This window comes from Sceloporus occidentalis, unplaced genomic scaffold, assembly GCF_023333645.1.
Source record: "Sceloporus occidentalis isolate IW3139 unplaced genomic scaffold, rSceOcc1.0.p SCAF_136, whole genome shotgun sequence".
Taxonomy (NCBI): Eukaryota; Metazoa; Chordata; class Lepidosauria; order Squamata; family Phrynosomatidae; genus Sceloporus; species Sceloporus occidentalis.
The window spans coordinates 2022425-2049271 of NW_028317116.1; the positions used below are offsets into that span (position 1 = coordinate 2022425).

At 38.3% G+C, this 26847-nt stretch overlaps 1 protein-coding gene across 1 annotated transcript in view; it reads right to left on the reverse strand.

Annotated features, from left to right (window-relative positions):
- The window catches only part of LOC149281308 (contactin-associated protein-like 5), a 105921-nt gene that overhangs the window by 3353 nt on the left and 75721 nt on the right, over positions 1–26847 (reverse strand). Inside the window, exons 14-22 of the mRNA XM_089499492.1 lie at positions 18827–18983; positions 16523–16650; positions 16180–16353; positions 13007–13225; positions 10496–10735; positions 9547–9771; positions 3100–3230; positions 2564–2651; positions 67–285 (exon numbers count right to left, since the gene is read on the reverse strand). Of these exons, the coding sequence (XP_089355618.1) occupies positions 67–285; positions 2564–2651; positions 3100–3230; positions 9547–9771; positions 10496–10735; positions 13007–13225; positions 16180–16353; positions 16523–16650; positions 18827–18983 (1581 nt within the window). The remainder of the gene's footprint in view (positions 1–66; positions 286–2563; positions 2652–3099; positions 3231–9546; positions 9772–10495; positions 10736–13006; positions 13226–16179; positions 16354–16522; positions 16651–18826; positions 18984–26847) is intronic.

Below are 26847 nucleotides of genomic sequence, written 5' to 3' on the forward strand. Positions count from 1 at the left end.
CCGACAGGTTCTACGTTCCGAAGCAATGATGTTTGAGTGTAACGGTTACTGTGTTGCGTACATTACCTGATGACGAATGTGTCGTTGTGACTGTACTGAGGTCACTTTCTGTGACTGAGCTGCAGCTGCATTCAGACAGAGTCCCCACTATGGTGACAGGGGCCACGCTGGGATGGCGTAATGCCGCCTTCAGCGGGGCCAAGTGGTTGTACTGGACAGAGGACAAGCATCCGACAAAACCAAGCGTGTTGGCTTTGGAGACTTCTGAGTCGAGGCCCGGATTATCTGCGTAAAAAACAAACAAACAACCAAATCAGTCCATACGGTGCGTTTTCCTAAAATTCTATGTTTTCGCAAAATTTGATATAATTAACTCTATCCTATACATAGAACGTAATGCAATTTATAACATCTTTCTTTACGTTGATAAATGGTTGGAAATGTATCCACACGCTTTATAGAACCCACTTTTGTTACCCGGCCTTTCCTGTCCCTTTAAACGGAGCAGAGTAACAAAGCGGCCCGCAAAGCCAGGGCTGATTCTGCAGCAATAAAACCCCAGGCCGCGCTCCGATTCCTGAAGGGCGCGATGCGAGATTCGTGCCAGGATGCTGCAGTCTGTTTCAGCCACGGGCAGCATATGGCTCGCTCTCCTCGCAGACCCCTCTCGCCAAATGAATTGTTGATCTCATTCCGAGGTTGGGAAGCCGCGCTCCGTTAGTAATGTGCCCTTTTTGGGATTATCAAAAGTCATTACTCAGCTGGTCCACAACCAAACATGCGATCGAGTCTCTGCGCTGTGAAATATATCCACTGCATCGAGATAAGGGAGAGGAGACGTTCGGAAGGGACGGATTCATTTTTTTTTAGTTTCTTTGTTTCTTTGTTTGTTTTATGGATAGCTGCAAAGATCGTTCTCTGCGCAGACAGAAATGCAAGCCGTATTCTCCGGTATTTTCTCATTTTACCTACAGTTATCTGTCGCTAATGACCAATAAATAAATTTATATTAAAACCACTAAGAATTTTTTTTTTAAAAAGTATCTGTTTTTTGCCATTAATTTTGAATACTTTTTTTTCTCCATCTTTGACACCCTGCCATCACCCTGAAAAGGGACATTTCAGCCATCACTCCAGAGCTGCCGCTGTTCCCTAAGTAATGTATTTATTTTTATATTATATAAATTAATGCATTTAATGGTGAAGAGGATGCCTGAGACTCAGGAGTAGAAATAATACCTGTCATGTCACACCACTGCTCACTTCAAGTGGGCAGAGCATGACATAAGCAGACCTGTAGGTGACATCATACTTATGGAAAGTTGGTAAACATACTAAAACTGGGTCGCCGATTGCATATAAAGTTAGGCAGAATCTTAAAGGCAACAGATGAGTTCTAAATGATACTTTTTGCTGAAAACAGCAGAGTTTATCCACAATGTTCAAAGCTGAAACTAATTATAAACTGGAATTGTACCAACCCCCCCCCTCCCCATCAAGCAGCTACCCCGTCCACCTCGAAGCTGAGAAATCTACTTCTGGCGATCTCCGGCGCACGCACTTTCAAACGTGTTAATCTTTGAGAACACGTGTCGTTTTTGCTCTGCTGGTTAGAGATACATTTCATGCCTGAGGTCTTTCTTAGCTGTAAACCGAATTTCTCTTCCATTCCGCCAGCACGGTAATCAATAAATAAACGGTGAAATAAAAGGAGACATTTCTATCTCGCAGTTTCTCACTTACCATGCATTTAAATAATTTATTAAAAAACATCTTTGTCGAGTCTGTATTACGCTATCATTTTTTTCTTTCTTCTTCTTACAAATCAATCTTACCACGGAGGCTTCAGCGTGATAAACAGCCTCCGTGGACTAGTTAACAACCTTCTTTTATCCAACGATCAGCAGGATTCTGCCGTGGACAGGACTACAATATGATATGGGATCTAAAAATACTATGTGCCATTTAAAGAAATGTAAATAATACCATTATGACAAAAAACCCAAAAATAAATAAATAAACCATTTATCAAACTAATTTATGTTAAATATTTTTGTAAACAAGGATACCCTGTAGGGACAGTGCTTCTTTTGGGCCTTCTATCCTTTTTTCCTCTCCTTATGACCCTCTATCTTTCCCTGTACCCCTCATTCTTCACCTGATGCCCCTCTTTCCTCCTCTGATGCCCCTCTTTTCTAGGAGGTCAGAATGTTTGCTGGGTATGAGGGGATCGCAGGGGTTCTACAGCCCTAAAAGCCCCAATTGTTTGTATAGAAACAGCAGGACTTTAGTGATTGAACACCTAGACCAAATTGTATGAGTTTTAGCCCATTTTCCAGGATGATGCCCATTGTGTGGATCGCCTCCTTTATGAAGGGTAAGTTGGGTGGGTAGATGGCTGGTTGGGTATCCCCAGCCACGCTGAGATGGAGTCAGGGCGCCTGCTTAATTATCCAGTTTAAGGGAATTGAACTCTTAGATATGGTTTTAAAATCCATCATAAAAATATATATAAATGAAAAAAATTTTTTTCGGATAGCACATTCAGCTCGTTCAAACTTACCTATAACTTTTCCTAGTGTGAGAGATTTGATTGCTTTGAAATAAATGTCCGCTGTAAAGTTGTGTCTTTGTTTGGTGATCTTGTCAATCTGTAGTCAAAAATAGCAATTAACGTGACGGTTTTAGATACTCAGCGTGTCAAAACGGCAGCCTTCCTGTAAGTGTTAGCGAATCTGTTAATCTTTGGGGAATCTGTTGAGTCTAATTAAGGTCTCGGTGGTATAAGGTGAGCAACGCTATGTAAATACAAAAAAGGGGGTTCATGTTGCGTAGTCATGGCTACCGTTGGCTCTATTCTACTGCCGAGCCACCATGCATGGATCTGACGCGCCATTGGCTGCCGAAACTCCAATATCCTCTTCCTTAACTGTGTCTTTCAGATCCTATCGCTGGTAGAAACCCAAGTATTCGCCTCTTACACGGCTAATTAGTATAATTTAATCTCCTATCTCAGGTAATTGGGGCAGGCTAAACCAATTACTTCAAAGCTCAATACAAAATGGCTTCCTATATTTTAGGGTCTCTTTATGTCCTTACCTGGATTATTAACTCTCTTCCTTCTCGGCTGATCTTCACATGATGCAGTTTTTTGTTGTCCAGTCTCTCTGAGTCCAAATTAAAGATATATGTTCTTTCGTTGCTCAGTTTGTATCTGACTTGTAAACTTCCTGGGGAAAAAGAATGAAAACAAATAAAAAAAATGTAATTTCTAGTGCAGAGAGGTAACCCAAAAACATTCTATTTGGGGAAATAACTACAAATTGATTAATAATCTCAGTGTTGCACTGTCTTAAATAAATATATTCCAATACTTTTATAGAAACATTGTAATTTGTTGACCAGCCATGTCTGCCGGTGGCGGTGGGCGTGGCTACATGGAAACTCCACCCCAGACTATCAAACGCCCTATTAAAACATTAATTTAATATTGCGTAGGGGACGCCTGTATAAGCAGTCTAAGACATGTTTTATTTTTTGCATTGAAACAAATGGTAATTTATTAATAGGATATTGACCCCTGGGAGTTGCGGATGATCTTTGCCCCCTTTTTCAGCATAATTCCGGCAAGAAAGTATCTGCTCTTTGTTCTGACAATTAACCCCTACACAACCCCCATCTTTTAGGCGTCCAAGTCGAAAAAGTGCGTCGGGGCAAGAGGCGGGGAGACATGGGTTGGCCCTGGAAGTGGGCGGGATTGGGGCGTGGTCACCCACCCTAGGGAACTTTTTCACCCAGGAAATTCTCACAAAAATACAAAAACACATTTAGCACAACACAGTTTAATGAATTGATTAATTTTATATCTACAGAGCAGCTAAAAGATTTATTTATTTTTTGAAGATTAAAAAAACATCTGATTTAGGCCCTTTGTACATAATTTAGCAGAAAATGAATATTTTGTAGCAGGCTCGAAGTTCAGTGGAGAGGAGCAGTTAAAAGGTTATAAATAATCCATATTTTGTGATCTATTGCAAATTGAATTTTCTCATGAGTACAGTGTACATTTACAGGTACAATTCTTATTTTCAATTATTTTGTTCGATAATTACATGTCTGCCGCGAGATTTACTCTCTCCTAAGATTTTCATGTTACAGATTAATAACGGAGAAATGATGTAAAACTCTAATATACTTCTATAGTTGCTTTATAGCAATCAATATTTTTTTTATTAAAATCTAATTATTGTTGGGCTTATTTATATATATACTGTATATATATATATATATATATATATATATATATATATATATATATATATATATATAAGCTACGGGAGAAATTAAATGAAATGTGAAATGAATTGATTTACTGCTAACTTAATACAGTAATAAAACACAAATTAAACAATCTTTTTATCACTTAAATTAATTTATTCAATTAGTATATCCTGTTTCAGTTTATTCTACGATTTTTATTGTCTGCAGAATATATTGGTAAAATAAATAATTACACAAATGTATCAATTTAAAGGCTGGGGGTTAAAGGGCCGGTGCAACATTTAGGATTAAATTTATGTTTATTTAGAGTATTTTCAATAAATATGCAGACAAAATAAATGGAAAAAATAGAGAAATTATAAAATGTGCCTAACATATTTTGCACATACGACATGTAATCAAAGGTATAAAAATATTCTTCACACCTAAAACTGTCAAAAGACTAATTCTGGCATTAGTTGTTATCTTCACCTTATCTTATTGCAGGTTATGATTATATATAATATATTATTTGTATCTTTGTATCTTCACTTTCAGGAGAAATCTTACAACAAGAAGCCATAATCTAAAACTGAGAGGGTGGTAGATGAATGGAACAGCTTCCCAGTAGAAGTGGTAGAGGGTAATACAGTGAGGGTATTAAACATGCATGGGATAGACATACGGCTCCTGAATCTAAGACAAGACCGACCACCGATTAAGGTTTGAGTCTCTACAGCAGGAGAAAGTTTGTAATTTTGCTTTTTTGCCTTGAACCATCTGCCTTGTTTCTGATCTTTGTGCCCCGAGCAGAAACAGATAAATTCCCTTCAAGTTCCAAAGATGCTTGAAAATGATCAAAAATTTTGGTGAAATCAGCTTAACTTGAAATAAGGTTATGCGTTTGCGTGAAACTTTCCCATCTGCAGGGAGATTAACATTTCCAGATACTTTTGGTTTTTCCATGCATACTTTATTGCACAAATGTATTAAAATTTCAAAACGCATTACGTAATGTAAAACGCAAAAGCATAAATATTGAATGCGCCCATTATTCATGATTGTGGTCTTTAAATGGGAAGATCTGGAATTTGAGAGTTAAGAGAAACCAGTAACGTGAATTGACGACAGACCTATTATCATTAACTAACATGCCACCAGCAGCAGGACTGGAGGATGTGACCCCGGGGGATCTTATAATAATGCTGATAATTTCCATTTTGCAATAATGGACCAAGGACGAGTTATCTATTTCTGTAATAAAATTACAAGTGAATCCATAACACGCTGTAAGATTCTGCATACATCATGAATGTTGCAAGTCACATGACCACGCATCCAGCTTTCCAATAATATTCCCATGAATAATATTTTTTTTATCATCATAGGGAAAGTGTGGACCAGGAGCACCAACACTCACATCGTAGAAATTGCAAGAACATGGCAGATTATTATTATTATTTATTATTATTAATTAGTATTATTTTATGTATTTATTATTATTATTATTATTATTATTTATTTTCTATTATTATTTTCAAACATCTCCTTCAATCAAAGATAATTTATTTACATCATTTTTCAAATGTTTCAAAATTTCAAAACCAATAAATTGTTTTATTAAAACTAGAAATCTGCAAAAATAAAGGGCCTACAATGCAGACAATAAAACCAATAATTACAAGTTGCCTAGCAACAGAAATAAATAAAGCAGGAAAGTTTCTAAAGCAGTAATTAACACGAGACGTATCCAGGTGTTCCACCTTTTTGTTCAGAACTGGTTAGAACTATTCAGAAAATCCAATAATTATACAATGGCCGATGGTATCTCAACCAACCAAAGACCTTCTTTCTCGGGTCAAGTTAGAAAAAAAAGAGAAATTGTTATTTTTCTTTAAAAACACCTGGTTTTCTCTGATATTTTAAAATAAAACCGAGGGCCTCTATAGAGGTAATCAACACCTTGAAAAAACTTTTTTTTTTCCCTACGCAGTGCAACGAGACTGTCAAATCACCACTTCTGCTAACAATTATGGGAATCGCACAATTATTCCCAAAAGTGCGACAACACCTCGTTTCTCCTCATTATTGTTTCAGAAAAGTTAACCTCATCAATGCATGAGTAGCACTTCTGCCACGAAGCCTCCTGGTTTGGACAAGTATCACCGATAAACTTTAAATATTCCAGATAATTATGTTTTTGCAATTAGTATTTTTTGTGAAAATTCCAGCCCTTTTTGGAAATTTCGAATAAATCTCAGTTGTGCTGAATGTAAAATATTAAATAATTATTCAAATATAAACCCTCTTTACTTACTTTTGAGGAAAGTCAATAATAATCAATAATCAATATTTTACTAAATATAAAGAACATTAAATGGTAATAAGTGAAATATAACGGCAAAAAGAAGGAATATCAAATCAAATTTTTTTAATATAATTTAAAATAAGATTTCTATAAATTACATAAAAAAGCAGTGTATAAAAATATAAAATGATTTTTTTTTTAGAGTTTTATTTTTTTTATGTACTGAGTATTAGTTGTATATTTTAACAAAAAATTACATTATTCACATTTCACAAATTATCTCACCGTTGCCTCTTAAAAACGAAATTAAAAGATACCCAGGACAAAGTATAACAAATGCATGTATTGAATATGAGAAAAAAAAGCAAAATTGGGCTCCTGGGAGTAAAACTATTTCCCATTACGTGCACAATCGAAAGCTTTGTAAGCTCTCGGGGGGATTTAAAGTTTAAAGCTACTAACGTCTAATTAATGTTTGTTTTCTGTGCAGCAAATTAGCTCCTTGCTTACAAGTCTTTAATGGCCGTCTTATTAGGGGGAATTGGGTTCCTGTTTCTCTTAGATCAAGCATTAACCCTTTAAGTGCCGGTGATCAGGATATAATTTTCCGCCTGGGAAGGCAGACCAATTTTCTTAATTTTGCTTTAGTTCCCTTTAGAAGACAACTTTATAAACAGGTTACAGTTTACGATGTTTGCTATTTAATAACTTCACTACCCCCCAATGCACTGGGTGGGGGGGGCACATGTTAGTCCCTCATTGGTTAATACACCTTTACATTTGTTTTTGTTTTTTTTAGTTATTTGTTTGTTTTTATTTTTGTTATATATATATTTTAAATTTAGTGGGAAGTAAGTTACATTTGACATCATGCATGATCGCATTTCATGTCCTCACCTGTAACTCACAAAACGTAAAGTTGCAGGATCTCACAAAGAAAGATAAGCGAATCCCTAAGTGTTGCAGTTTTTCAATAATTGCATTTTTCAATTAACCGTTGTGACATCAGCAACAAGTTCAGCAACTCACAATTTGTGACTTCAGTATTCTTGTCTAAAGTAAAGGTCAACATTGAACAAGCAAACCTCTTAAGATCTCTCCTTGGGGAGACTGCTATTTTTCTGTGCAAAATCCAGCTCAATAATGATAGAAAACACTCATTAAAAGAAAAAAAGAACCTTCTTTTTTGTACTTTCTGGTCACCAATTAGGGTTTTACAGTGAGCACACATTTTGTGTCTGGACCTTAAAAAATATTTGAAAAATAAAAACATACAAAATCTATAGAAAAGTAATGAAGCGTATGACCAGCACTGAAGGGGTGCCATACCCACATAAAACTTCTCCTAAACAGAATACACGGCGCTTAGATAGTAACAAATTGATAAAAATAGTTAAAATACATGAAAACTCTTGCAAAAAAAATTATCAAATCTCAAATGTGCCAGCTGTAGCTTCAAAGCTGCATTTATATCATTTATAACTTTCCAGGTCTGACCCAGAGTCTCCGAGTGACGAGCTGCTTCCCTGGGTCTCAGAGTCACTTTCCTCTTTCTCTGGGAAGAGGAGGAGCCCAATAGCACTATAAATATACAGCGTGAGTATATAGCGTCCACACTTTGGTGGCCGCTGTCCTTAAAGGGCCAGGGCCGCATAATTATTCATTCAGTCCGGCACATGTATAACTATGTCCCTTTAGGAGTCATTATGTGTCTGCAGTTGACAAAACGTAATTTAAATCCCCTAAAAAAAAGGAAATACGATGTGATAACGTTAAAAGTTGCTTACGAGGCAAAACGGAATAAAATTAGCGGCTTCTAAAGTACATATGGAAAGCTCCGAGCTGCCGGTAATACGTCACGTAGGACTCACTATAGCTCAGCTTGTGGCTTACGAAGGAAATTTATAGAACATCCTAAGATATTGAGAAATTGTACAGGGCACCACTTAAAATGATTAAGGATGTTATTCCACTTTATTAAAAACCTTTCTGTATGAAAATGGAATATTAATAAGTTTAGGGAAGAATAATTAAGGTAGGCCATTATTAAAGGAGGGAGGTCGAACATTACCAAATAATATTAATGTTGCAAAGCACAAAGTGTTGTTATTAATTATTTGCTTACGAGACAGTTTCTGGTGATTTAGCTGGAAACATTCTGCTATTTAATTTCTTATCACACAGAAGCAAGGCCATTGCCACTGTCATTCAGCCTGAAATATTAGCTGGCAGCTTGCAGACCCAAGACTGCCGTACTCTGCTTTATAGCTTCAGTGTTTAAAAATGAACTACCTCTCTCTGTTCCAAGCAGCTGGGTGGAAAACCTGCTTCTTAATTAGCACTTTTACCCCCAAGGGACTTTTATTTGCTAAATTTCTTTGTTAGGACAGCAGCTGTTGCTGCAGAATAGCTTATTCTAAACTCGTTCCCGCCCCAAAAAGAGAGAAAAACTGTCCGAAAATGAAATGACCGGTGCACTCTATGTAACGGGATGCGTGGTTCTCGGTCTGACCTCCGTGCAGGTATTTGGGGTTTGCCATGGCTGACAGCCAGCATCCTGACATTGTGCAGACGTTTTTCAACAATGGCTGATATAAGCGGTATGTGGGAGTTAATTAATTCGTTATACATCTCATGTACTGCAGGGGGCAGCACTTTATACGTAGAGCCGGTTCTTAAGCAAATAGCACCCCGGGGGAAACTTTTTTTGCCCCAAATATCAACACACCATGTCTTTTCTATACTCTTAGAATGTCAATGTAAGCATGGACCTCTCATACCTCGCACACACATTTTGTGAGGTGACTGGCTCCCCTCGCGCTATATGTGCCACTAAGCAACACGTAAAGCGCATGCATGTCCTGGGGAAAAGTAGCCGCATGTCCCACCATTTTTGGCCCATTTTTGGCCAGATTCATTTTTAAACATTTTGTCTCCAGTTCATTTAGTATTTTAAGGGGTAAAATCCCAACACTTACCGTTTCTGCAGAGGAGCACCGACATGTAGTCTTGGTAAAATGAATTAATGTGGAGCAGCAGGCTCGGAGAGTGTCCCGTCACGAAGCTGAACGCAATGTTCTCTTTGGATATCACGTTATCGGCGTATATAGCGGAGGACGGGGCGCTCGAGTTCTTAGACACTGGGTACGGCTCCTGGAAAACATATGTGACCGAGGTTCCAGCCTCAAACATGGCAGACACTTCTACAAAACAGCAACAGAAGAGAGAATTAAATAAATAAATAAATATAATAAATAAAATAATATAATAAATAAAATAATATAATAGAGGGACTCCAGAAGTGTGTTTTATTTTAAAATATGTATGTTTAATAGAGACATAGGCAAAAACTAGCAAGGTTTCCCCCAAGTCTTTGAGTTTTTAACTAAATATCCGGGTCTCGGAGTGAATAGGCCGATTCTCAGGGTTTTTGCCCCAGTCTTGGGGTGAAGGGGCATATTCTCAGGGTTACACAGTCTCCTCTGAGCATCCCAATTGGTGCTTTGCTCCCTGCTATGGCACAGCTGGAATCCCTGCTTGAATACAGGTGATTTTAATTCAGAATATCTTTACTTGAGCCATCTGGGCTGTTATTAGAGCCATTTAAAAAGCTATTAAAGGGTTAATACTTGAAGAGTTGCAGGCTGAATAGAGACCCAAGTGTAATGAGCACTTGACCTGAATAATGTTATATTTGAAGAAATGATTTAAAGCATACAATGGGGCAACGAGATAGCGACTCCTATATACAGCTCAATAGTGAATAACAAAGGCAACTTTTAAATTAACTCTTAAATGGAAAGAGAAAAATAATCGTGGTTAACGTGTTACATATTGGCATACAAATGAGGATGACAAGTTGGGGCAAATCCCCTCTTAAGCAGATTCCACCACCAGTGATGGCATCTACTATACTGAGCTGATCACCTTTCCTGCAGGTAGGTCCCTCGAAGGCAGAGTTTGTGCAGTCACACGAATACCCGTTGCGTTTCTCCACGCACTTCCCGCTGTTGTGGCACAAGCTCCCGTAACTGTTGCAGTGACCCGGGCATCCCGGTCTCACCCCCGAAGTCATTTTGGCCTTTTCCTCCAGGTCAAACATCTGCCCGTTGAGCTGCAGGGACCGTATGCATCCCAAAAATCCCTTCTGCCGGGACGATGTTCCTCCTGCATGAAGAAAACATCAGGTGGGGAAAAGTATCTTCAGTGTTTTATGTAAACCGAATTGAATTTACAAAATATTGTTTTGTTTCTAAACATTTAAAAGCGTTTCATTGGCTAACAGACAAAACCCGATACTATGTTTCAAGACATTCCAGTATCAATAGAATTCAGACAATTAGATCAAGTTTGAAACCGATGCTTTCATTTGGATTTCATAGTTTCTAAGAAAACTTTTATTCACTCGAGTTATCGAAGGGTTAATGTTTTTTTGCCTGTAAATAGCTGATCTTCGCAAAGAAGCCCCGAATCTACTAATTGCTTTCTGTTAATTCAATTTACTTTACAGTACTTTGAGATTATAGGATCCTCCATCTTTCTTTAAACTACAAACAAAACTAAATATCCTTTAATCTTTCCACTCCAGAGTAAGTGGATGGGAATCTCAAACTCCTCGAAGATGGTTATTTCGCAGCCATAGGTTCCATGATTATTACTCGAGATCTGTTTGATATGATAACCTCATATTATTAATTATGCAAATTTCAATATTAAATAAAGGTGTGGATTTTTGCAGCTCAAGGTAAAAGCAAAATACTAGTCTAAAAATAAAATGTAATAAGTCCCATGGAAAAATTATAATTTCCCCTTCAGCTTAAACCCCAGCGCTGTATACGGTAATATAACCCCCCCCCCAGCGCTGTATACAGTAATATAACCCCCAGCGCTGTATACAGTAATATAACCCCCCCAGCGCTGTATACAGTAATATAACCCCCAGCGCTGTATACGGTAATATAACCCCCCCAAGCGCTGTATACAGTAATATAACCCCCAGCACTGTATACAGTAATATAACCCCCAGCGCTGTATACAGTAATATAACCCCCAGCTCTGTATACAGTAATATAACCCCCCCAGCGCTGTATACAGTAATATAACCCCCAGCGCTGTATACAGTAATATAACCCCCAGCGCTGTATACAGTAATATAACACCCCCAGCGCTGTATACAGTAATATAACCCCCAGCGCTGTATACAGTAATATAACCCCCAGCACTGTATACAGTAATATAACACCCCCAGCGCTGTATACAGTAATATAACACCCAGCGCTGTATACAGTAATATAACCCCAGCACTGTATACAGTAATATAACCCCAGCGCTGTATACAGTAATATAACCCCCAGCGCTGTATACAGTAATATAACCCCCCAGCGGTGTATACAGTAATATAACCCCAGCACTGTATACAGTAATATAACCCCCAGCGCTGTATACAGTAATATAACCCCCACCATTGAATGCAGTAATAACCCCTACCACTGTATACAGTAATAAAACCCCCAGCACTGTATACAGTTGGGTTAACACTCTCTTGGGTTGACACATTTACACATACACACTCATGCTAACACACTCGCTGTAACATACATACATATCACTTTTCTCACCCCCCCCACCCCTTTAATTATAGATATCTAGACAGATGAGGCAATAGCCAGACAGCCATAGACAACAAATAATAGATAGATTATGTGCTTCTGTTATGGGTGTAAATGATACGATTTTTGCCAGCGTTAAAGCGGGTTATTACATACTGCATATCCAGCAATCCAATAATTGTCTGTAAAATCATTTTTCATTGTAAAGAACGATAAATAAATTAGAAAATAAAGTTTCAGCAGCCGGTAACCTGAAATAACCCATGCGCGATATTTCCAGTTTGGCGGCCGGTTTGCCGCAGTTAAAGCAATATGCTTCGCCTCGCACACGAAATTACAGAACTTCAATAAAAATGTTCAGTTCGCAGTCAGCTGCCACCAGAGGAACGGCACCTGGGGGAGTGTTACAAACACAATTACACCAGTGCCTGCGCGGCATCTGTCACCCCGACGAAATGAGAAACCTGGCTGCTCCCTTTGCTTACCTCGTACCCTCCGACCGCTCTCCTGCTGAGGTGAGATAGCCTGCGCTCTCTTTTAATGTAGAGTGCTCACCTTAGATGGCTTTACTGAAGGAAGTTTTACTTCTGAAAGGGTGGTAGCTAAATAGAGTAGCCTCCCAGCAGAAGTGGTAGAGGGTAATACAGTGAGGGTATTAAACATGCATGGGATAGACATACGGCTCCTGAATCTAAGGCGAGACCAACGACTGATTAAGGTTTGAGTCTTTATAGCAGGAGAAATGGGCGACTAGACGGGGGCCGGATGGGGCCGATCTGCCGGCAGGTTCTGTGTATCAAAACTATTTGTCTTCTAAGCCAGTTCTTACCTACATACAGCTGGCTGTTAAGCTGAAGACGGAAATGTCCATCCGAGGGGCCGCGCGCGCGTTTTCTTGGCAGGTTGTCCACCAGAAGAGTTGTCTCTTTGATGTTCCTCTCGGCTCTGACATAATGCCAATGGTCATCATTTAACGGCGTGGCTGATTGCACGGAGACCTCAATAGGGCCATTTCCAACATCAAACGAGAATGTGACCTGGTGAGGGACTGTAAAATACGCAAGTGGATCAATACGGAACTCAATATCTATTTTTATCTGTCGATTAAATGTATTTTCCGTGGCCAAGTTTAATCGATTTAAAAAAAAAAAAAAAAAAAGAAGGTCCCTTGAGTCAGCAGCTGCTAAGCCTCACCGACATAAATGTACATTATTAACAGCCAAGAAAATGAAAATTCCCCTTAAAGAAATATTAAAAAACATGTAATAAGAGAGTCTGCTCAAAAGGTAGCGCCACAAAAAACAACGCAGCCAATAAAAAACTACGACACTGAAACCCACTACCCAATCACGGGCAACACGCAGAAAACCTGCTAATAAGTTGTGTGCGTGTCGGCCAAAAACATACAATGGCAAAATTGATACATATGGTAATATTTTCATACAAATATATACATTTACGACGTAACACCCATACAGGAAGTGCTTTACAACTTCCTGTTTGGGCACGGAAATGTATAGTCCACTGTGAAATTGGTGGAAATTTGCCAGATACCTTAAGAATGTAACTTTAAATAAAATTAGAACATGAATTCGGTGATGGGTAAAATGTGTGACATTTCTCCTTTAATATCAGCATTAACACAAAATTACAAAAAATATATATAATTCTGGATTTCTTCTTTTTTTGATAATAATAATATTTAGTAATGGCATATTCTGTTTTGGAGACTGAGAAGTAAAGTGCAGGGAAGAAATTTTTTTTACTAAAAATGAAAACTGGAAATGTCAGAAAGTTTTGCTTTGGCATATTAATGCAATTTAAAAAAAAAAAATCAGGGAGGTTTTGTAAAATGGAAATAGTATTTACTAAAATAGCAAAAAATGTAACACAAATACATTGAACCAGAAATATTTGATAAATTAGAAACATTAAGAGTTCAATCAGAGGGGAAAAAAATAAATCATAAAAAATCATTAAAAAATCATAAAAAGGTGCCAAATTATACTTGGGGGAAGGCTGTCACGTTCATGGCTTTTTTCTAAAGTAAATTATTATAATTTATAGCAGCTTATGGTTCACTTCCTCTTCCTTTCCACCCTTACAAAGGCTGCCTGAACCAATCAGCAACAATCAGTAACTTAACAACAGGAAGTTAATATAAATATATTTTATTATTATTATTAGTAGTAGTAGTATTGTTGTTATTATTTTTTATTATTATTATTATTATTACAAAATTCTATTAACAATCCTCCAGTGATGGTAGAAAAACTAATTCCAAATTTATAAAGAAATCTGAGATAATTTTTTCTGATGAATCAATACGGTTTTAATAACAAAAACAAAAGTTTGTTGTTTTGCTGGTTTAACCAATTAGGAGCCGGGACCTTTTGCGTGACGTACATTCCCCCTTATTATTATCTCTATTCACGGTATTCCTTATAGTCATTAGTGTGGGGTCCTAAAGGATGATCCGTAACCCAGCTTTTGCCTCCAGAAGGTAGTAGTTATGAAATATGATAGTCGAAGCCAAACAAATTGGATGAATTTGGCACATAAGCTGTTACTCTAATCATTAAAGCCGAAGCGGTTTCTCCGGGACCGCAAAAAAACCCAAAACGTATATATTCGGAGTCCTTGCATCTGCTAACTGGCTAGTTTGCTTCTGGGCAACTCTTCTCGTGAGAATTGCATATAAAATCCGGTCGGACGGCTGAGCCATCTGCACATTACACATAAAACGAAAATTTCCGCTAATGCGATTTTGCATCGAAACAAATTTGGAAAACTTTTTTTCCCCTCCTTTTTAAACTCATAGATTTTCTTGTTGTTTCTGTTTGGTTTTTTTGTTTTTTTTTCTTTTTGTCGCCAACCAAAGCAATCAGCAATTACATCTGTCATTTATAGCCGTTTGGTTTATTTAAAATGTTATGGCCGCAAAAATGAAAAAATTAAAAAAGACAATTGAATGGGCGTTTGATGTGCAATTAACATTATATCAAACCTCATTACCAAGTGATTAGCATCTATGAAATGTATCATTTGTTTAATGAGTTTAAAGGCCTCCAGGCCCTATTTTAGTGCCTTCATTGCCTGAGTTATTATAATGAAACTTTGGCAGTGGAGTTGTTGTTAACTCGGCAGAAATAAAAGATCTAAAAAAAAATTAAAAACTCCACGGCGGGTCGGGTAAGAAGGACGACAATCGTCGAACTGTAATGTTACTTATTAAACTGTATCAGCGAAGAAGTAAAATGACGTGTATCAGAATTCCAAAGGATTATTTCGTAACTTAATATACATTTTAATTAGTTTCACAATGTAGCGATGTGGACAGGTGACACGCATGCCTGGGAACTTGCCCCGAGACTCCAGGTAAAGCGCCTCTTCTCTGGGTGAAAGTGGTAGGAAGGGCAGTGGGCGGGGAGTGGGTTGTACCTCAACGCCAATCACACGACCCGGATATTCTCTTAGGTTACCCGGGTTAAGCGGTGCTTCACTCTGACTCTCTGGGCAAAACCCGGAGAGTTTCCCAGATATGTTAATTGACAGTTCCGCCTCCCACTTACATACAAATATAAAGTGATTGGCGATAGCCCCACCCACAACATCAAAGGCCCACCCACTGACATTGTCATCTTAGCACTTCCTGAAATATTAATATTATTTTAATGATTATGACTTTTGACCTTTTAGACCATGTTGGACATCACCGAACCCCTAGAGCAGAAGCAGGACACCTTCAGGACTGGAGGGCCACAAACAGGCAACATTTTATGGATATTGCAGTGGGATTCAATTAAAAAGTAAAATATAAATTACATTTTTTGAAAAAAATCAATCAGTATCCAATATCTGGAAGCAAGAGAGTACAAATACCAAGGTCAACCTTCATCATTTGGTTCCATGAAAGGACACTCGGTTCCTCGCCTACTGGAGACCAAGAGTCGTCACCATTATCGAGCAGCCCAGAAACTCGCGTGACCGTCAGACACTTACAGGGTAACGCAATCCTTATGAAATCGGATTTGATGCCGAGAATCTCGAGAAACACTCCAGACAAGCTGGTGGTCTTGAAGAAGAAGGATATATCAGTGCTGAATTCTGTGAGGAAGGTCGGGAAGTACAGGTAGGAAGACATTGTGTTGAAAGAGGCAGCGTTCCAGTAGCTTCCTGAAAAAAAATAATGTTTAGTTCAACCAAAAGCTTGATTATAAAATATAGTTTTTCTGTTATTGATTCGCGAAATGTTATCTTTAAGCCCCGTTAAAACGCGTCGGTCTAAGCCAATGTCTATGGGGAGCCCCCCCCAATTCTATATAACGTTTTCCGCCATACTCACTGTCTCCATTGCAAAGTAACGGGCCGATTCGCCATGCTGCCTCGGAGCCTGACCTGTTGGTGTCTGTGATCACAATTTGAGAGACCGGCAGATGTTCCTTAAAATTTAGAAAACCCGTGTCATTTGTCCTGAAATAAAATGAGAAAATAGTATTTTTATAATATGCCAGAATTATGGTTATAAATTAGTATTTCTATAATAATTCATTATTCTTCTACTAAATGTCTGATTAATTTACATAACAATAGCTGACCGTTGACAATCATAGACTACTTTTTGAAAAAATAATTTAATATTTATTTAAAAAAATATATAAATTTTTTTATAATACATTTTAAATATTAATATTAAATGTCAACCTAATATTTGATGGAAACCAGAGACACCCACTAAAAGAAGTCTAAATAAAGCTTAAAAAAACAACCCAGCCTTCTAATGTCAAATTGTTGGTAAACATTTTTAATAAAAACCCAACATTTTTGTATAATTCTTTTACTCTTTTTTTTTTTAGCACTTAAAATCAACACTTTTTTTTTTAACAAGACATTTGTCAACGCCTTTAGCGTGTAATAATAAACACAATAGATTAACACAAAATAACTGAAAAAATACACACTACGTAAAAACAAATATTCGGTGTTTTTTAGAAACTGCAAAAATGTTTGCAAATTACTAACTATTGTGCGAATGCATTTGTCTCATTTCTTCACATTTTGGCACGTGAATTAGATAAGGAATTTTATCTAAACAAGATTTATTTTATAGGAATGTTTTTTTTAGATTTTCTTTGTTCAGCTCCCTTGGAAGTTGGAGAGCTCATTGATATCTAATATTACTAAACATTCCCCTCCAGTTACTTGCATGCTTTGGGGTAAATCACAAATAATGTACAAAAGGTAAATTTATTCAAGAAAATGTGAGAATAAAAAATAATAAGCATATTTTAAGGGCTTGGAAAAAGTTTTTCTGTGTGGGGTGGAAAATTATATATTCTGTTAAAAATATTCTCACGTTTTAAATATTTTTAGCTGTCTTTTCTTAGGCGGTCAAGGGCTTAGCGTCTTCTTTATTAACATAGGACACAACATTTTGGTTGACTGTCATAGACTACGTTTAAAAAAAAATATTATTAATTATTAAAATATGAATTAAATAATTTGAATATTATTTTTATAATAAATTATAAATATTAACAATAATTATCAACCTAATACCTGATGGAAAGCAGAGACCCCCGCTAGTTCTTTTTGACCCGTATTAATATAGGAATCCCACCGGGGACTCCATAGCATCGTAGGTTGGCGATCTCTAACGTTTGGCCCATGAAGAAGACGGCTCTGACGTTGACGTGGTGCACAAGGAGCGAAGAAGGCTCCACAATTTTCAAAAAGAGGCAGTTAACCACCGCGAGAAATGTGGTCCAAACAGCGGAAATACCAAAAATGAACCATCGGTGGTCAACAAGATCTTCTAAAGCATTTTGGAGAAACGCTGCTAAAGAAATATAAAATACTTCCTTAGCGTAACAGGTTTTTCTTTCTTCTCATTATGGGGACAATTACATATTTTGTTTAATGTGAAAATTACAAAATGTTCTTTTCTGTAGGAATTCTCTCATCTGAACTGTGGTTTCCAGATCAAATCACCGCGTTTCCACGCAAGAAGTTCATTTGGACAGCGTCTCCCCGTCCCAGGTTTTTATCAGAAGAGAACGAGTGCAATTTCGTACTTTTTGTCCGGCACAAGAAGCAATTTTATAAGAGGAGCGCCAGCATTTTTTGTAACTTTTTAAAAGAGTCACAAGACTGAGCATTACGAGCGGCCGCAGAAGGTCACTTTAATGTCTCTGGTAGCGTTTTATTGGGTTCCAACTGTCGTTGCCGTCCCTCCAACCCTTTTTTATAGGAATATATATTTTTTGGGTCAATGCTTTTCCATAAATGCAGTTAATTATGGAGTTAATTGCCCCTCCTCTCTGTTTATCCTCCCGTCTCTGTGCATAGCGTGTGACCCACGGGAAGTAATGAGTTTTTTTTTCTGCTCTGAATATTTTTTTTACTAGGTTTAGATAAAAACAGGAAAGAAACGGATAAAGAATTCAAGTTAGACGGTGTTGGCCATCGACTATAACTCCTATCATGTGTACACGGTAAGTGGGTGGACCTCTTGGGAGTTGCCGTCCATAACGTCCATAGTACGTTCTACTGTAGCAGATATAGAAATTATGGTGTAATTAACGATTTAAAAAACCCTCTGAAAAATATCTTACTTCACTTGCTTATTGAAGGCTCCGTACCAGCTTACCATTCATATCGGTCGGCATCACAGTTGCAGAAATGTCTCATATCAACACAGCTCTCCTCCAGGCCGCATGTGCATTTCTGGTCTCCAGGAACCGACCCCCCCCAGTAAGTGTGCCTCTCGTTACCCCTTCCCATCCACCAGGTGAAGGGGGCTCCATCTGCAAAAAAAAAAAAAAGGAGAGAGAAAAAAGGGTTAATTTTAAATAAAATTTACGCATTAAGTATGAAAATGAATCTTCGCTGTCCGGCAACAGTATCCGAGAACTCGTAACATTCCGGCGATAATTCCACAAACTCAGCCAAGTTCCCGTGATTTCATGCACGTCTTAAAAATAATTGTAACACAATAACAATCGTTGCCGCCGAGATCCCTTAACCGGTTGCACCCCTGATACAGCGCGCCGGTCGTTTGCCGTCAGCGCGCAGTGCGTTTACGAGATAAAACCACGTTTAATACAGAATAAACTTTCTTTCCTCTAATCCCTGAAATCTCAACAGTGAGAATCGATGCTATAAATCAGCGGAGAGCCGAAGCATTGTCCTTAGACGTGTTTGTGCTGAGATGCAACAAATCCTCTGCAGATAATGAGGTTCTTCTTTGGAAGAGAAGCTCCGCTCCCTGCGTCTGATTCGTGACTTTAAACTCTTTATATACAGGCTTGGCATTTCCTTTTTTTTTTGTAGTGATGTAAGTGGTGACATCGTTTTAGTCTCCTGCCGCTGACTCCATCTTGACTTCTCCGACAATGACTTCCTCGTCTCCTCTGCTCTCTTTCTTTTTAAGATATCGCAAATTGCAATAATCCGGCAAACAGAAACCCTGAAAGGGTACAAATTCTGCCCCAGAAATGGAAAATAAGGATTCTCGCAGGTAGTCTAATTAATCACTGGGTCGATACTTAAACTATTATAATATAATTAGAATAAGAGGCTTAGATAGAATGTATGGAAGTTTTACTTTACAGAGAGGGTGGTAGATACGTAGAGACAGCCTTCCAGCAGAAGGGGTAGAGGGTAATACAGTGAGGGTAATACAGAGAGCATGGGATAGACATATGGCTCCTGAATCTAAGACGAGACCAACGACTGATGGGTGACCAAATGGGGCCAAATTGGGCCGATCTGCCGGCAGGTTCTGGGTTTCTAGGTTTCAGGCAAAGAGTGACCCAAATACGTCATTTCTTAAAGCGACGGAATATTCCGTTTGTGGTCCGGCTTTGATTGCGGTAACCTACGGTACGATAGAACGGTGTAGGCTGGTAATATTTTACAAAACAATCCGATCTGCTTTATTATCCGCGGGCTGGGAGCAAAATCTTTCTTTTTTTAAATCACAATTCTTTTAAACAGCCCTGGCGTTGGTAAGCGGTGCCGGCGGCGCCTCTGCTGGGTGCGTCGGAATTCTCTTCGGTTCCTACGCTGGTTCTCGGAGATATGCGGCAATTGTTATTTCTCATTAACCGTAATTAGCATTTTTTCTATATTGGAATTTAAATCCCCCCTACTGCCCCCAAATCGAGCTACTGGCAGAAAATCCCTGGGGAGGAAAATTAAGGGAAGTTGGGCGCCTAAAACTGTACTTCGAGAAAACACAATCAAGGCTAATTAAGCCAGCGCCTAATTAACGTGGAAGGCAAACTCTGAAGTTACACCCTGGCGTTAATGTATGAAATTAGATTCCTTAAGAGTCTGCACATGCATAAATATGCTTAGGATGCAAACTTTTTACATTTTGATACCTCCCAAGTGTCCCTGTTCTGTTTGGCCAGTCCCTGTACGGAGCGCCAGGGGAAAAAAATTGCCCCTTTTTGGTCTTTTGGGCCAATAAATAAGTCTAAAAAAAATGAAATTGTTAGAAGCATAAGCTTTGATGCTCTCCGTCAACCAGAAGAATATTGAAGCTTGCATTAAATGCTTTTATTTGACTTCTGCAAGGTGTATTCCCCGGGTGGGACCCGGACAGGCACCTTAGCATCAGGTTAAATAAGGAACGCATTTCCTGTGCCCTATTATAAGGTTCACTTGAAGGCTTCGCTTCCAATTTGATCTTCATGATTGTGTGAGTTTCGATTACAGAGAAGCGCGCGTTAAATTGGTTTAAGGGAAATACAAGATGCGAGATAAACAGCTTTAACGCAAAAATCTGTTCCTTTCTGGTCGAGGTTTCGTAACAGAATAACACAGCTGGATATTTATATCGTTATTAATAAAAAGAAGAACCAACTACCGCCGGCAGAAATAAAAATCATAATAAAAAATGATGCCAAAATACTCTTTACGCAAAAATAGATACATTTACTGATACTGCACACAGCTTGTGCCTTTTTGTTTGATAATTAGTGTAATAGAAAATGGAAATATTTTTAAGTATACAAATTTACCGTTTTAGAGCCAAGATTAGTGTCTCCTTTCTTCTCCACTACTTAAAAAAAAAAAGAGCAGCCTCTGTGGGGAGCGGATTCCACATCTTTACTGCTCTTACTGTGAAAATGTCTTTCTTCTTAATGAAAAGGTCATCAGAGAGTGACTGTATTGACCCCTTATTTATGTTTTTTGTATGTATTTATTGCATTAAACTATAAAATGTAGGATTTTGGGAAACTTATCTGTTTGAAAGGGGCACTCGTTGTACGTGGGCAGTGGCAGCAGAGTTATATACAATAATGTATATATAACCATATTAAAAATGCTAATTACTTACTATGCAATAAATATATGTTTTTATATATTGGTTGCAGGTTTATGTTCTTTGGTTCCTGAAAGCTACCCAGACCTTTGTCAGCTTCACTTGTGTGTTGGATAATATGGGACCCTCTGCTGTGTTAGCACCAATGTAATCTTTAGAGTCTTTGCATTTCTCCCAATTTCAATTAACCAAATGCGAAACCTTAGATAGGATTACAGAGTCGTTTCCTGGAGTCAGCATTTCTTGGAAAATTTGTTTTGCCCAAGCCCTACCGAGTCTACCAAATGCACTAATTACATTACCTGGACTTACGGCACATTGTTAATCACATATTCATAATATTATATTATTAACTGCATAGTAGGATGCCGATTACATCACGTTTCATTTACTTGTAGCGCTTCAGCAGATTCCTTAGTGCTGCTACAATAATAAACAATTATCAAGAAAAAAAAAATGGCGGAATACAATTTGACTATAAGATTACATGTTACAACTGACTCCTACAGAAGGAGAACACGGTCCTTCTCCAGGGAGCTTACAATCTATTGGGAAGCTGAGAAGGAATGAGATAGAAGGAGTAGGGCTGCTTGAGTGAGGATGGTTTGATTGTAGTGAAAGGGATGCGGAGAAGGCAGTAGCCGGAGATCTCGAAGAGAATAGAGAAAGCCTGGGTAAAGTTCCTGATGAGTTCCGCGAGTGGGAAGAGGAGATGACAGTGGATGAAAGACACAAGCCATGGGGAGAGAGCGGTTAGGAGAGTATTTGGAGAGAAAAAGAGAGCTATACGGAGGTATTGTTTTGGAGCTCTGTAGTTAAGGACCGGGAGTTTAAATTCAATTCTGTAGGATATGGGGAGCCAATGGCGGGACTGGAACGGGGGGGCAGTGGATGAAGAATGATGGGATCCAAAAATGAGTCAATGATGTTCAGGATGGATTGGAGCGACTGTCTTCTGTGTTATATGTGCCTGTCATTGAGTCGGAAGTGATTGGTTCAATAAAGTCCATTTGGTTTCATGAATGTTCCATTATTCCATAGAGTGATCTTCCCCAATGGCTGTATTTGCATTATATATATTTTGGGGGTGCTCAGTATGGTTTAGCATCACGTTATGAATGGATTTGTTGGTTTGTGATGAAGCTTTTCAACCAAATCTCAGCAACAAGAAGATCATTTAACATTTTTGCAGACGGAAACTGTTTTGATAGAGATCTAATATCTGAAAGCGGGGGAGTTTGTATCAATAACTCAATTAAGGCCACATTCATAATACAAACATGAAACTCAACCCCTCTCATTTGATCCCACCCTGGGGGACCCCATTTAGCCGCCTGAACACATGGCACTCCTTACGTTGGCAGATTAAGGTGACTGAAATTCAATTAAGGTCACGTATTTCTGGAAGTTCTTCGTTGAATCTCCAGGACATAATAAAGTGAGTCATGGAACGGCGGGAGATATATGGTGCTTATCTGACCTCAATTTCACTACCTAGAGTAATAAAAAAAGACAAAAATATGCAAAATATAACCTGTGGCAAGTTGTGTTCTACTTTATAAATTATTATTCTTCTTTTTTTTTTGACGCTTAAAAAAAAATAACCCCAAGGTGTCTGGGTTACTTTTCTAGAACGTAAGAAAAAGCACAAACACTTAAAAATAATCAATTTGATTCATTCCATCTTTATATTCATCTGAAAGGATATTGTGGTATCTACCAAACTTCCTAGAATGAAAGCCTTTCACCCAATACTCCTCACCATTCCATGTAAACTGTATTAAATCCCCTAATATTCTTTCATTTTTACAGCCTTCTTTTCTTGCTTTTTCTAAATTTTGTTTTTTTCATTTAACTTATCGTTTGTGGGGTTTTTTTTTTACTGTTTTTTCTTTTTTCTTGGAGAAAAAAATCACGAATCCCAATGCTGTATCGCGGGCTGATGTGCTTTACTTGTAATTCCATATATAGCCACCAGGGTTTCTCAGGTCAAACTTACACTCTGACTGGATCCTTACTGGTTTTTCTTGGGAAATATGTGTTGGATATAGTCCAGTGAGGGTGTTGTTGGACATTTAAGTTGACCTTTTAGTGTGAAAGATGCTGGCACATTCCTGAGAAGGTCTCAATAGTAATCTATAAGGAATTGTTCATATTCTTTGTCCATGGCGCTAATGTCAGCTAATATTTATTTTCTTTTTTTCTATTTTTTTTAAACCAATTTAATTCATAAATATGAGATAAGAGAACAGGAGATGTGCTAAAAGCTGAGTGATCACGTATAAATTCCATCGAAAAAATAAACTGCGAGCCTCAAAGGACTCAGCAATCTTCAGAAGGGTCCCAAGTCTATCTTCCATTATTATTTTTTTAAATAAAAGTATTAATTAGAGTAAATGGCACTAGAGTGCATTGCTATCTCTCCAGGCCAAGTAAATAAAAAAATAAGAAAAGTAATAAAAACAAACCAAAAGTACAATAAAAGGAATCTTTACCATAGCCCTCGTTTATGCCAGAAGCCTAAAAAAATATTAAAGCATAGGTGAACACTATTGTCTCATTTTAACAGATCTGTACCCTATAAGGGTTTCTGGGACAATTTTAAGAAAAAAATATATTTTATTGCATAAGAATTTTTACAGATGATAAAAATTATTTAAGACATTAGTACAAAAAAGAGAGAAAAATATTTTTACAATAATGGACTGGAATATGTCGGCTTTGTAGATATAAAATGTATCCAAGTCGGAAGCTGAGCTGTAAATAGACTCACAAATATTCTCCTGATAGGACACATAATCCCCAATTCGATTCGGTCATCCAGAATCGCGGGCCGTCTGTTCGGAAGTTTTGTGGCTTCGTTGACAGAAACCCTGGAATTTTGCCCGTTTTAACAAAATCACCCCGGGAATTTAGAGGTTAATTATTCCAAGTAACTCTAAGCAGGTAAAAATACTAATTCTATTATTGCCCCCAAACAGCCAAATGTTCCCTTATTTCATATCTCACCACGTTCAGATCCCCACACGGCAAACCAACATATTTAGAAGCAGCACGGCTTAAGACTATTAAATGTAATTAAAAAAGCACATTTGCATTTTCTAATTCATTCTAATTCACCACATGAGTTTCTGTTTGGAAATATGACAGTCAACTATGCCCCTTATTAAACAGTTTTCTTCGCAACTGTCTCATTTCATTCAGCAGGACTTCTTGTTCGTGACAGCTGTCTTAGAACATCTCTAACGTTCCAATATCCCACCGAGTTCACACGGGAACACTCGTACTCCCGAGCCATTGAATGCCAAGGCACGATAAGAGTTTTAAAACCCAAAACCTGGGTTCTAATTGGCGGGAGCTCCAACGAAACAAACAAAAACGAAGCAAAGAGATCAGAATTTTCATTTAAATTCCATTGGTGTTTCCACTCTTACTCACTCTCTCTCCTGCTCTCTCTGAATGTCTGCCTATCTTCTCTGCCGACCGCTTCTATGTCTTCAACAACTTCACTTTTTGTCTCAGAGGGGATATGATAACATTATATAAATATATGCAGGGCCGATATAAAGAGCTCTTCAGTGACCTGTTCATTAACAGAATATTACTGTATACAGCGCTGGGGGTTATATTACTGTATACAGTGCTGGGGGTTATATTACTGTTTAAAGTGCTGGGGGGTTATATTACTGTATACAGCGCTGGGGGTTATATTACTGTATACAGCGCTGGGGGTTATATTACTGTATACAGCGCTGGGGGTTATTACTGTATACAGTGCTGGGGGTTATTACTGTATACAGTGCTGGGGGGTTATATTACTGTATACAGCGCTGGGGGGTTATATTACTGTATACAGCGCCGGGGGTTATATTACTGTATACAGTGCTGGGGGGTTATATTTCTGTATACAGCGCTGGGGGTTATATTACTGTATACAACGCTGGGGGTTATATCACTGTATACAGCGCTGGGGGTTATATTACTGTATACAGCGCTGGGGGGTTACACTGTAATATACAGCACTGGGAGTATATTATTGTATACAGCGCTGGGGGTATATTACTGTATACAGCGCTGGGGGTTATATTATTGTATACAGCACTGGGGGTTATATTACTGTATACAGCACTGGGGGGTATATTATTGTATACAGCACTGGGGGGTATATTATTGTATACAGCACTGGGGGGTATATTATTGTATACAGCGCTGGGGGGTATATTATTATATACAGTGCTGGGGGTATATTACTGTATACAGCACTGGGGGGTATATTATTGTATACAGCGCTGGGGGTTATATTACTGTATACAGCACTGTTACAGGGTCACCGTACCCAAGGCTGGGTACCCCCTGTTTGAGGGCTGAGGAATCACCAGTCAGTCCCTCATACGGATCGCACTCAGCTATCCACGGATCATCCAGACCACCATTCGTAGCAAACCAAGAAGAACTCTCTTTATTACAAACACACAGAACTTTATACAATCTCAATGCAATGTGTACCGAACCCAACCCCCAATCCCATCAACCACATCCCATCACAAATCCCATCAGTATACAGGGGATGTATCAGGTGAGGGGATTACAGAATACAATGGGTTCCCCCACCTGTGTTATCCCCCCTGTAGTGCGGGTGCCGTCTGGGCAGACAGGGCTGTGTTGGCTGATTAAGAGCCCCAGCCAGATTATAGGATCGTCTCTTTGAAGGCTGGGGCTGAAGCCACATCAGTCTCTGGGCCGGTTACACAATAAACACAATATAATATATTACCGGGTCACGGTATACAGAACCGGACACAAAAGTGCTCCGTGACCCGGCTAAACTTCATATGACACATGAGCCAGCTAGCCTGGCCCTGTCACAAGCACTGGGGGGGTATATTATTGTATACAGCGCTGGGGGTTATCACTGTATTACTGCATCACACTATCAAGTTCTTTACAGAACGTCTTGTGAATTTGTCACACTTTCCTGCAGTCGCTGGATCCAGCACTAAACACATCCCAGAATACAGATTGGAAAGGAAGAAAAGATTAGATCATATTACCTCTCCAGACAAAACAAGGAGAAAACATACTCTTTTCACCTTGGATTTTGAAAAAATCCACACATTTGTAACAACACCTTACATACATTAACTGCCCCACTCATGGTCACACAGATGTATAGAGTCATGTAACCATTTCCATATTCTACCCCAATGTTACTGAAGATAAGAAGTAACTATGTATTTGTTAATTGCTTTAAATCTAATTTACACAATTAAAAAGCGTATCGTCCAAGTTTAGTGATCTTCTGGTATAAATGCTAGGCTGCAGAAGGTCAGAGTTAT